At 39.7% G+C, this 12806-nt stretch overlaps 1 protein-coding gene across 1 annotated transcript in view; it reads right to left on the reverse strand.

Moving 5' to 3' along the window:
• The window catches only part of BMX (BMX non-receptor tyrosine kinase), a 45628-nt gene extending 37903 nt beyond the window's left edge, over window positions 1-7725 (reverse strand). Inside the window, exons 1-2 of the mRNA XM_014544300.1 lie at window positions 7603-7725; window positions 1031-1177 (exon numbers count right to left, since the gene is read on the reverse strand). Of these exons, the coding sequence (XP_014399786.1) occupies window positions 1031-1177; window positions 7603-7605 (150 nt within the window). The 5' untranslated portion in view covers window positions 7606-7725. The remainder of the gene's footprint in view (window positions 1-1030; window positions 1178-7602) is intronic.
• Window positions 7726-12806: the final 5081 nt, after the last annotated feature.

Raw genomic sequence — 12806 nt, forward strand, 5'->3', positions numbered from 1 at the left:
TCAACCAATGAATTTATATGCATTTATGCATAACCAGTTGACACAGACAATGGGGTGATGAGGACCTGGGCAGGGGGGAGGGTTGGGAGCATGCTGGAAGAGGTCAATGGGGGAAAAAGAGGGACTTCCATAATACTTTCAACAATAAAGATAAATAAATAAATATAAGATAAAATATAACGATAAATAAATAAAATGAAAAAGATTTAACTCCACAACGCATCTTCTTTTTGTTTCAATTTTATGACAGTATTTCAGTTTTTTCTACTTTATAGAAATAGCCTGATTTCCAACATTGTGTTAGGTAGGATCTTTCACCTTTATCACTATTTGAGGCCAGATAATTCTTTGCGGTGGAGGCTGTCGTGTGCATTATAAACTGTTTAGCAGCATCCCTGGCCTCTACCCAGTAGAAGTCAGTAGCACACTATTCCCACCAATTATGGCAACCAAAAATGTCCCTAACCATTGTTAAATGTCCCCTGGGGGCAAAATCACCCTCAGTTGAGAAACACTGTTCTAAAGTGATTTGCAATTTGTCTTTATAAAGTTAGCCAATGGTTGTGTGTGTGTGTGTGTGTGTGTGTGTGTGTTGTATTTTTCTTTTTTACAGAAAACAAATAAAAGGTTGATTGCCTTTAAAAGGCTTCTCTGTCTCTCTATGACTTTCTTTTTTTCTTTATTGATTAAGGTATTACATATGTGTCCTTATCCTCCCCACAACCCCCCCTCCCACTCATGCCCTCACCCCCCTGGTGTCTGTGTCCATTGGTTAGGCCTATATGCATGCATACAAGCCCTTTGGTTGATCTCTCCCCTTACTCCCAAAAGTTAGCCAATGTTTTAAAATCATTTTTTCTTGAATTAATTGCACCTTGCTTAAGAAAAGACAAATGTAATAATTGAGTGAAAGTTGATCTCTACTGTGTAAGCTAAGAAACCTGATATAGTGTTTCATTATAATTAAGCACTTTGTGGAGCCTTAAGAAAAATAAATAGTATAATAGCAATGGAATCAATAGGAACTCACCATTTTGTCATATTCATAATAAGAGAGATTTGTTTTGGTCAAAACAAAAAGCCGCTCTTTGTAATTATTTGGTGACATTTTCTTCTTTTGCTGTGACCTTTTGAGAAGAAGTTCTTCTAGAATGGATTTTGTATCCATACTGTCGTCCTAAATAAAATAATTAAAATGAGTATTTGCATCATCTAGCTAGGTTCTCTTTTACTTTCATGATTTTTATTCCACTATTTTTCATTCAAGGATAATATAAATGATACAATTTTAAACGTTGGACTTAGATTTATAGAGAAAAAGTAACTAAGCAGGCTCTTAACTAAACACACACCTGCACATTTTTCCTACTGCTTTGGCTTTCACTTTTATAAATATGCTTAATTTTTATAGCATTTAATGCATTTTACTCATCTTACTCTAGACCAGTGATGGCGAACCTATGACACGCGTGTCAGAGGTGACACGCGAACTCATTTTTTTGGTTGATTTTTCTTTGTTAAATGGCATTTAAATATATAAAATAAATATCAAAACTATAAATCTTTGTTTTACTATGGTTGCAAATATCAAAAAATTTCTATATGTGACACGGCACCAGAGTTAAGTTAGGGTTTTTCAAAATGCTGACACGCTGAGCTCAAAAGGTTCGCCATCACTGCTCTAGATCATAAATTCATCATCTTCATACTATCCTCCAGACCACCTCATCAAAAATATCCTTATTCCTTGCCCAGCCAGCATGACTCAGTGATTGAGTGTCAACCTATGGAACAGCAGGTTATGGTTCAATTCCCTGTCAGGGCACATGCCTGGGTTGCGGGAGGCAGCTGATCAGTGATTCTCTCTGATCACTGATGTTTCTATCTCTCTCTCCCTCTCTCTTCCTCTCTGAAATCCATAAAAATATTTTTAAATGTTCTCCTTATTTCTTGAGCATTCTATAGGCATTTGTTGAATTGAATTATATAGAATCAAACTTTAAAAAATTTGAATTCCACACAGCTCACCATATCTGAAGTAATTGATCAACTGAAATTTCTCATTTCTCTCCATTAAGATGATCAGTTGTTTGACCAAATTATCCAAAGCACTGTGAGACTCTGACATCATTTTAAACACCCACAGCCCCTGATCATGATCTAATCTTTAACATAAAGGACATGGGTTCACTTTTCAATATTTCTGAAATAAAACACTTAAAATGATATCAAAAGAGATTTAAAAACTAAAAAATTGTACTTTTTTTAAACTAAAAACACAATTTTTCTTCCCAAACCATGTAAAACATAAATATTTTCAGGAAATAAATTTATTACTTTTCTGGTTCTAAGATTATTGCTGCCACCCTTAGTCTGATCATGAAAAGTACTGGTCAGCAGTAGGGCACAAGAGAAACTTTCTTGTGTTCTTTGCTTTGTGAAATCACATCATTATTAGCAGTCACATGTTCAATGGTTACCATCTTTCTTTCTTTATTGACAATCTGAAGGTAATTAACTTTACTCACCTTACGTTGGAGACGCTTGAAGTGTGCTTTAACTTTAACTCTGAAGCTCTAAGCAAAATGTAACAGCTCTGAGGCACCATCCCTCATATCCCCTCTGATTATGTCAGGGTCATGTATTAGAAGGTATTTGCATCCTATTTATCGCTCTGGATGAGGAAGCACCCACATGGGCGTTGCTCTGTCTGGATGGAGGCAGATGCCAAGTGAACATGTCCAGTCACTAATGGGAACTTCCTACTGGCCCAGGAATATGGTGGGTCCACGATGGCAGGGAGGTGGGAAGAATGGGAGACTAAGGAACATAGCTTGGCATTGAACAAACCATGGTCAGGCCCAGCCAGCTTCTGTCCTGACATGTACCATGCCACACCTATTTTTCACCTTTGTTTCTATTAGAAACTCTACACATACGTCTGTTCAGATGAAATTATTTTCTACACCCAAAGTCCATGGCCCAAAGAGAATTTGCTTGAAGACTTACTGAAAATGTGGAGGGCCTACTTTTTGTGAGTTAAAGTCCCCTGTTGGGCATACTTATAGGGCACTTTTGCCTTTTACATTTAAAAATTGATTAACAAAGCAAACGAGAAAACTATGAAAATTCTTGTCAAATGTCTTTTATATTCACAGCTAATACATTACTCCTCAAAGCCAGAGTGCTGGTTATCTAGGCCTGGTTAGTAGAATAGAAAGATTACTTTTCAAAATATTTTAGATGCTGAATCAATTTGTAACAGTAAGAACAGTGTTTTGAAAATGCAAATCCCAGTGTCCAAAATAGTACTCAGTCTTTCCCAGTACTGCATGATGATACACACACTTTTGTGTTCATAGATCTTTCGCATTCATCACATTAAAGATAGTGTTGGGGGAAAAGATAGTGTTGGGGGGAATTTTACCTAAAAAATTAATATGGTGAGTCACAGAAGTCACTGACAAATGAAATTCACAAAGTTGCTTCTGTCTATTGAAGGGAAGAACACATTCTCCAATAAATCTCCAAGGATTTATACATGTTGTTGTGTCTAAAGCAGCCGTGGGCAAACTACGGCCCACGGGCCGGATCCGGCCCGTTTGAAATGAATAAAACTAAAAAAAAAAAAGCCCCTACCCTTTTATGTAATGATGTTTACTTTGAATTTATATTAGTTCACACAAACACTCCATCCATGCTTTTGTTCCGGCCCTCCGGTCCAGTTTAAGAACCCATTGTGGCCCTCGAGTCAAAAAGTTTGCCCACCCCTGTTCTAAAGCAATATAATTTGTCAGATTTCAACAAAATTGTTTGTTCTAAAATCCTGTCCCTTTGTGAATTATTTTTGGCTTTCATTTAAAAAATTGTGTAATATATGTTTATTCTGCAAAGCCAAGAACTACAGACAAGCAAAATAAAAAACCATCAACATGTTGGTAAACATACCTTTAGATTTTTATCAAGTATATACATGCATGTGTTTGTTTTTTTAAAAATGAGTTCACAATCTGGCCAGTGGCTCAGTTGGTTGGAGCATTATTCCATGCACCAAAAAGGTAAGGTGTGGGTTTGATTCCCAGTCAGGGCACATACCTAGGTTTTGGGTTTGATCTCTGGTTGGGGCTTGTTCAGGAAGCAAACGGTCGATGACTCTCACTCTCTCTCTCCTTTCCGTCGCTTTAAAAGAAAATCAATAAACATGTCCTCGGGGAAGGAAGGATTTTTTAAAAAACAACTATGAGTTCACATACTGTGTATATGGATCTGTAATCTGTTGTTCTCATGTAATGAGTACTTGGAGCCACATGTCTTTGAAGTACTTCAAAATTCCATTCCCAAAACTGGACTCTCATTCTTCCTAAAAAACTTGAAGAACCCTGTTTAGGTGGCTCATACTTTTGTCATCTCCAGATCAGTTTCCTCTAAGACAATACCTGGTTCCTTCTCAAGTTTGGACCTACCTTTCTCCTTCTATTTGCTTTTGTCTCTTTCTTGTATTTCTCTGTTCTATATTAGCCTAAATTCTAAATTGAAGACATTTCTCTAGTCTCCCTTGGTTTAGGAGGTGATAGTGAATGATGACTGATTTTTAGAAATGTAATCTCTCTTTACTTGTATTAGGACAATAAGTCAACAGGGCTCAGGTATCACTGTTGACTCAAATGCCTGTCCAAAGACTAGCAAACATAGCTCTGTGTATCCTTATTTAAGGGAAGTTCAGTTGGGAAGGTAAAAAAAACATTCAAAATAAAATGAGATCTTAAAGCTAGTCTGTATTAACCAGAAATCTATTTCCATAGAGGAGCTGGTAGGATTTGGCTGGAATCATATTACCAGCTACATAAAATAGACACATCAATTTGCCTGCCAAATAGCCCAAGCTACCTATTTCCATAAGCACATGAAACTAGAAAGAGATTAAAGTGCAGGGAGGGTGGCAACATTAAAAAAAAAACTTGACAGAAATCAATATAGTATTCTATAAGAAAGACAGCAACCATTATATACCCTATAATATACATAAAGATACATGCTGAATTAACATGACTTGGAATCACTAGAGTTATTTAGTATTTATGAGGAAATGATATCATGAGAGTAAGGAACTTAACTCTGTAGGTCTATTCAGCACACTTGAATTTGAGCCTCCAGTGTGCTTGGAGTGACAATGAACGTTTGAGGGCTAGGTTTCCCAGATGGTTAAGATGCAAAGTTGCTGTGGGGTGGTAGACTCGGAATGCGTGGAAGAGGTGATAGTACTGTCATTTGTGAGCTGTGTCTCCCTGACAAAGCCTCTTTCCTGCTACAGACGTCAGTTTTCTGATCTGTAAAATGAGATGGGCAACAGCTCTTTCACTTTATGTAACTTAAATGAGAAATCTTATGTGAAAATACCAGGCACACTGTGGGCACCGAATCATGATTTAAAAAGAAGGTGGAAGGAACCAACTCACGTGCTAGAGCGGAGCCTGTTGTCTTTGCTATGAAAGGCTCAAGCAAGGAAAATTTTTTCCCCTTAAGATAATCAAGAAAGATGTTATGGAATGATAACATTAAAATTGGACCTTGAAGGATATGCGTGATTGTAGTAATAATAATCCTAGCTAACATTTAAGGACTCACCATGTGGCAGGCACTACTTAAAGCACTTTAAAGATATGCTTCCAGCCTGGCTGGCAAGGCTCAGTGGTTGAACCAAGAGGTCATGGGAAACTGAGGACCCTGTAACAAACTTATCTTCAAATATTTGCCCCAGGCCAGGCCTGCTTACCTTCCTGCTTAATAACTGAACAAAATATGATGGTAAATTAAATAGGAACAAAAAGCTTAACTCAGAATCAGGTAAGTTGGTTCAAAGTATAACTTTTAAGATGCTGGCTAAAGACTAATACCAGCTCCACTGAACCTGCCAAATGACTCTTTCACATGATGTTATGTAGGAGAGAGAAAGCTACAATTGTCTTGACACGATATAGACAGAAATCCTTTAACATTGACATGCAAGTTCTCAGCATTTTGAAACACCATACCTTAATTGCTCCAAAATGAATTTATGAAACCAGATATTTTAGGAAGTCCATTTTTGCACAACGAAGGTGAGAATTCCAATGCCATTTTTGTTGGAGCTAAAATTTGCATTAGGTATGAAATTCATATTTGGTGTCTAAGCCCTTCCTTCTTTTCAGCCACCTCTTTCCTTTTGCTCCCTCCCCTTTGCCAGGGCACTCCTCAGGGGACCTTACTTACCAGAAAAACAAAATGTGATAGATCTATGTCCTAATACTTTATGCTGAATTAGTTTAACACATAGCACTGCTGAGGGAATACAGGTTGGTATGTGCAATAGCACCCAGCTCCGGGGGGTTCAAATCCCTGCTCTGTCTCCATGCAACCTGGCATGTTACTAAACCCTGCTAAACCTCAGCTTCCCCTTCTTAAGGGGAGTAAAAAAATAACCACCTCAAAGGGTTAGGAGGAGTCAAGAGAAAATGTCGGTAAGATGCCTAGCACACTAGTAGATGTTTCAGAAACCCATCATCACTCCATAGGCAAAATTTTAAAAGGTCCATAGCAAAGTTTAAAACAAAATGATCCTTATAACCCTACCCGCAAGCTCCTGGGGATAGGAGATAATGGGAGTCAGGAAGAGTCCCCATGTATTTGCTAGTCAATAAACACCTACTCTGCAGGTCTGTTACCATCCTTCAATCCTGGAACTGGACCTTAAAATCAGGTTGAGCCAGCCCCGGAGTGACTGTGTATTTGTGCCACCGGAGTTCTTACGAACCAATGTAAGATGCTACTTAAAATGTACTCCCTGGACTGGCAGCATCAGCGTCACCCGAGAGCTTCTTAGAAATGCAGAGCCTCAGTTCCCACCCCAGACCTACTACATCAGAATATTACTGAATTTTACTGAGACCCTCAGGTGATCTGTGTGCAGAGGAGATTGTGAAAAGCACTGTCCTAGACGACACTATAGCATACTATTTTTTAAATCCAGTGAAATCATCACAGTCCACAAGAATTTTCAAAAGTATATGGATGTGGGCACACCTCATCAGCTTAGGGTTCACCTCCTTCACATCTTTCTATCTCCATCTAAAATACCCGTTAGTCTCTAATTTGGGGAGGCTTCAGGAACCTAAGAACAAATATTTGTAGCTGAAATAAAATCATAAAAACAAAGAAAGCAAAAAGAAGGAATGAATAACATTTCTTTGCCTTTCAGAAGCAGTTATGAAGCCAGTATGAAAAGTCACAGAAAGGCAATGCCTAAAAAATAATGAGAAAAATCAGAGGAAATAACAGAAAGCTACATGGAGCTAGTAGTGATATACACATAACCTGACAGCTGCCCTGAACAAGATTCTGAGCTGGTGAAGGGTGGGGTGGGGGGTGGGGGGGAGACAGAAGGAGAGAATTACATGGTCCCATCCAAAGTCCCGGAGGAACCCCAGCAATTTCAAATGAATATTTTTTGTACTTTTTAAAGCTGGCTCCCCAAATTTTGTGAACTTCAAGCTCTACAACACCCATATTCGAACCTGTGTTCCTGTAGGATATGACATTGCATAGTCACTTGCCCCTTAAACGCACCATTTTGGCTTGTTCCGATGCCCGGTCCACCGTAGTGCAGTCAATCTGCTCTTGCAGGAACACAGCCTCAGCTGACCTCCTTCCAGCAGCAGCAAATTGTCTCACATTTTCCCTGCTGCCGGGTCAGAAATGGCTACATTACTCAGTGCCCCCAAAAGGTTTATTGTCCTGCAAGGCCTTACACAATCCCACAGGAAACCGCGCTCAACACTTAGCCAACACTTGTTGATCTGATTGAATGCAACAAAAACGGAGACAAAAGCATATTTCTTAAAGGTTCCAACTTTGATAACCAGGGCTCCTGCTTTTCCCAGGCAGCTCTTGGGTACATGTGATAACCCTGCCTTTGTTTATAGAACTCGAAGCTGGAAAGGACAAAAAAATATTTCTGCAAAACCCCACTCTGACTCTGACTTCTCTCACATGAGTCAGGAAACCGTGAGGTAACGCCAAAGTGTACAGAGGCTAAGCAATGAAAACTTCAACTCAACATTGGATAAAGGGAGGTGCTTTGTCATCTAGCTATTTATGCACCTCTCTACCCATCCATCTGTCCACCTAATCGGTATTACTACTACTACTACTACTATTACTACTACTAATTTTAGTGCAAAGTAAGTTGTTGGCATCAGTCTACTACTTCATCCATAAACACCAGTGTACAAAACATTAACTAGGGGTTAATTCAAATTAGCCTTTATTTTAACTCCAATACTATGATCTTGAAAGCAGTTTTCATTTGGCCAGAAGACACAACCTTATAAAAACTGAAAAATGAGAAAAGTTATCATGGTCACTGAGATAAGTATCAAGGGAATCATTCACCTAAATTTCTCTATTTCCCTGGTTCACAGATGAATCGGCCTTTCAGGGCTGAGAGTGTTGTGCTTGTGATGAATTCTAGGAAACTTCTGTTGCTTAAAAGAAAGGCTCATAAGCCATTCTTTTCTGGCACACTGCCAAAAGCACATGGGAAAGACAGGAACACAGTTATGAGTTTTGTACAACTGATGATTACATGCAGCTTCTGAGCCAGAACCATGGTCGATGGAACAAACCAGGTCTGTGCAGATTGCTCTCACAAGAGTGGAAATGGGAGTCACGTATCCCCATCTTTTCTGGATATATTTGGGTGTCCTCAACCACCAACACATTAATGGCCTTCATAAACTAATGTTTACAAAATAATTAGTCCCAGACTTAGAGCTAATTGATTTTCTGGGTTCAGTGAATTTGTATCCGTAGTATGGAACTGTCCAGAGATATTTGTCATTTAATGAACAGTAGCTACAGTGCCTTAGGAGGCATGTCACCAAAGCCTAATCAATCTGCAAGAAAGAATGTTTTAGTTTACTGCTTGAAGGAGAAAAAAACGTTGCAAATAATGAAATGTACAAGATGTCCATATATTTCTATAAAATATATCTTTGAGAAGAAAGTCAATAAGTCATACAGAAGAGGAAAAATGTATTTTTTGAGTAAAGAGGAAAAAAGGTCAAATAAAATCTGTTGATTAGGTATCTTTAAAGATTATAATGCTGTAATTTGGAATTATTTAGGGAAAGCTCTCTTCATTGTCATATCAGCATGTAGTTTTCTTTGTTTCCCAGGGTTCCCAAGACCATCAATGGTATATTTACCCACTCATATATCCAGCTGCCTGCTTTACATCTCTGTCTGGGTGGCAAATGACAGTGAGAAAAGTGCTTAAAGCTCTATGACACATTTCTCAGCTCAAAAGTGAGTCCTCCTATAGTGAAATGTGACATGCCCCATATTCTATTTGTAAAAATTTGTCCCCTCCTAACTTTGTTTTTCCTCACTTTAAGTCTTTTAGTTTTTTCAGGCCTGACAATGCATGCCCTTGGACTTGGCTTCTACCTGTCACTGGATTCTCAAAGAGAAGAAAGGGAAGCTCTTACTCCTATTACAGTTTCGAAGGTGGAAGGGATTCTGAGGCTCAGAGGAAGCTTTAAAAAGGTGATAAACTGAAAACCTCCCCAAGAGTATTATACATCCAGTATAGAAGTGGGTAAAAATGTACAGCGAAGTCATTCTCTCCTGTTTTCTTTTATTATGAAGTTGTCCCTGTGAATGCTACTTGTAACAGAGGAGACTTTGGGGACACCTGAACTTCCAAGGTTAATGCTATGGCCTGTGGGATTCAACATTTAATCTCTCAAGTCTAGTTTAATAATTGTTGATCTTGCCCAGCCGGTGTTGCTCAGTGGTTGATCATCAATCTATGAACCATGAGGTCATGGTTTGATTCCTGGTCAGGGCACATGCCTGGGTTGCGGGCTCCATTCCTAGTTGGGAGAGGGGGGCATGCAGGAGGCAGCCGATCAATGATTCTCTCTTATCATTGATGTTTCTAGCTCTCCCTCTCTCTTCCTTCCTCTCTGAAATCAATAAAAATATATTTTTAAAAATATATTTTTTAAAATAATTGTTGATCTTGCTGAATTGCTAGTTGCCCTGATAATAACATTTAATTGGATATCTCTGCTTTCTAATAGGGTAAATATTTGTAAGAGTTTTCCTTTAGCCCAGAGAGCTTTGAAAATCTACCTCATCTCTCCTGTCATATAAAATCATATTTTCCAATTATCACGAAACAAATGACTTGGAAACGGAGTGGTTTAAAATAACCATTATTATTTTCTCACAATTCTGTGGGTCTGGAAGTGGAGAAGGACCAGTTGGGTATTCATGTTTCATTAGCTGGGTCAGCTGGGGCAAGAGGACCCATTTCCAAGATGGCTTCTTTGTCTATATATCTGGGTATTCATGTCCTTGGCCTCTGTCTCTTTCTTTACATGGCATTTCTTCCTCCAGGACCTCTCCTTTATGTGGCATGGGCTTCTCTTAGAATGGTAGTCTCAGAGCCATTGCTCTTCTTACAAGGTAGCTGGTTTCCAAGAAGCAGGAAGCAGAAGCTGCCAGGCCATTTCAGAACCACACCCAGAATTGGCACAGTGTCACTTCTACCATTTTGCATTGGTAGAACAGCTACAAGCCCTGTCTAGACTCAAGAGGAAGAGAGGTAAGCTCCACTTGTGATGGGGGAGATTATCAAGGTCACATTGCAGAAAAAGTCAGGTCTGATGGGAAATACTGTTGGGGCCATCTCAGGAAAATAGAATTTTCCAAAGGATGATAAACAGTGACTGGTTAACAATTGGTAAATGTAATGATTACTGTGTCAAACATCTCACCCAGACTTGAAGGGACAGAAAGGGAAGTTTTCCCAGAGGGAGTGATATCCCAACTGAGAGTTGAAAGATGAATGGGGATAAGCCAGATCAGTAGAGAGAAAGTTCCAGACAGAGTCACAGAAAGCCAACAAGAGAGAGAACGCACATCCCCAAACCTAAAAGAAGTTCAGCATGGTGGAAAGAGGGGATGCCTCTGTGTGTGTGTGTGTGTGTGTGTGTGTGTGTGTGTGTGTGTCTCAGTTTGTCCTTCAACAAGTGTGGAGGGTGAGGCCAGGTTAATGACATCCTAGTATTTTCTCTTGAGGAAAATGAAGGTTTTAGGCAGTTATTCCATTTCCCTGCGACTTGGAGAATGGATTGGCCAGTGATAGGCCTGAAGGCAGGAAGAGTGCGGTGGCTAATAGAGAAGATGGATGGTAGCAATCAAATTGTGAAGGACTGTATGCATTTAAGAGATTGAAGGCATAATTCATAGGATTTCAAGATGAGAAAATGAGAACGCTTGTGTTTCAGGCTCAGGCAACTGGCTAAATGTTAAACTTTTTTTTTTTGGAAGGAAGACAGAAGCATTTACTAAAGATTGCAAAGTGCCAGATAGAAAGCCCATGCTTCTATTTTATTTGGAGTCAGTTACAGAAGTAAGTAAATGATGATATAAGGCACATTATTTCATGGCATTTTTAATGCTTATGTATATTATTTCATTTAGCTTGAACCATCTAAGTAAGGTGGGGAGGGGTTTTGAGCCCCACTGACATAAGAAATCCAGGGGAAGGTCCTTGTCCCACTACTAACCTCTTTTAGAGCAGGGATCTGCAAACCAGGTCTGCAGCCACATCTGGCCCACTGTCTAGTTTTCACTTAGCCTGCGAGCTAAGAATGGTCTCTACATTTTTAAGTTGTGGAAATAAAAAAATCAAAAGAGGAATAATATTTTGTGACAAGTGAAAATAATATGAAATTCAAGTTTCAGTATCCTTATTAAGGTTTCATTGAAACAGCCACCCATTTCTGGTATTTAGAAGACAGAAACATACCTGGTACCCCTGGCTAAGAATCCTAGCAATGTGATCTCACTTTATATAGAATCTAATGAACAAAATAAACTGATGAACAAAATAGACACCGTCATGGATACATGAAACAGACTGACAAATGTCAGAGGGGAGGGGTGGACGGGACTGGATGAAAGAAGGTGAAGGGATTAGGCAAAGAACATATATGCATAGCTCATAGACACAGACAACAGTGTGGTGATGGCTAGAGGGAAAGGGGGTTCAGGGTTGGGTGGAGATGGGCAAAGGTGGGGGTTTTGGGGACATGTGTAATAGTTTCAATAATAAAAATAAAGGGGGGAAAAAAGAATCCTAGCAGTGGATTAAAAAAAAAAAAGAATCCTAGCAATTAACTAGATCCCTTCACCGGCTTCTGTAACTCCACCTTCCCCCTGGGAAAACTCTCCAATGCCTCCTCCTACTTCTTTCTAAGTGGCAAACAGCAGGCAACTTATTTATGTAACAAACGATTGTGTAGTGCTAGGGACCTGCCAAGCTCATTTCATTTTCATCACAACTGTAAGAGGTTCTATTGTATGATCATCAACATCCCCATTTTACAATGGAAGAGACAGTGCCTGAGCCACCTGCAAGAGGTCACAAGGCTAACAAGTGGTGGAGCAGGATTCAAACCTGGACAGTCATGCTGTGTGGGTTGTATGGCAAGCAGACTCCAGTTTAAGAGAGGTTTCCTTCTGCGTCCATCTGGGACCTTCACCATAATCAGGGCACTTCTCAGGCCAACACATTCCTCTGAGGGTCCAGTCCCCCCCTCCCTCCACTTCCCGGCTCAGGGGCGCATCTCTCCCAGGCGGGAGGGGCACAGAGGCCAAAGGGCAGCAGAGCTGGCAGGGGGGAGGGAAGGGCGGAGCTAGAGCCTCTGCAAGACCACGTGTCAATGAGGAGTATCCCCCTGCCCAGGCCCTGTGAG

The sequence above is a fragment of the Myotis brandtii genome, unplaced genomic scaffold (genome assembly GCF_000412655.1).
Source record: "Myotis brandtii unplaced genomic scaffold, ASM41265v1 scaffold359, whole genome shotgun sequence".
Taxonomy (NCBI): Eukaryota; Metazoa; Chordata; class Mammalia; order Chiroptera; family Vespertilionidae; genus Myotis; species Myotis brandtii.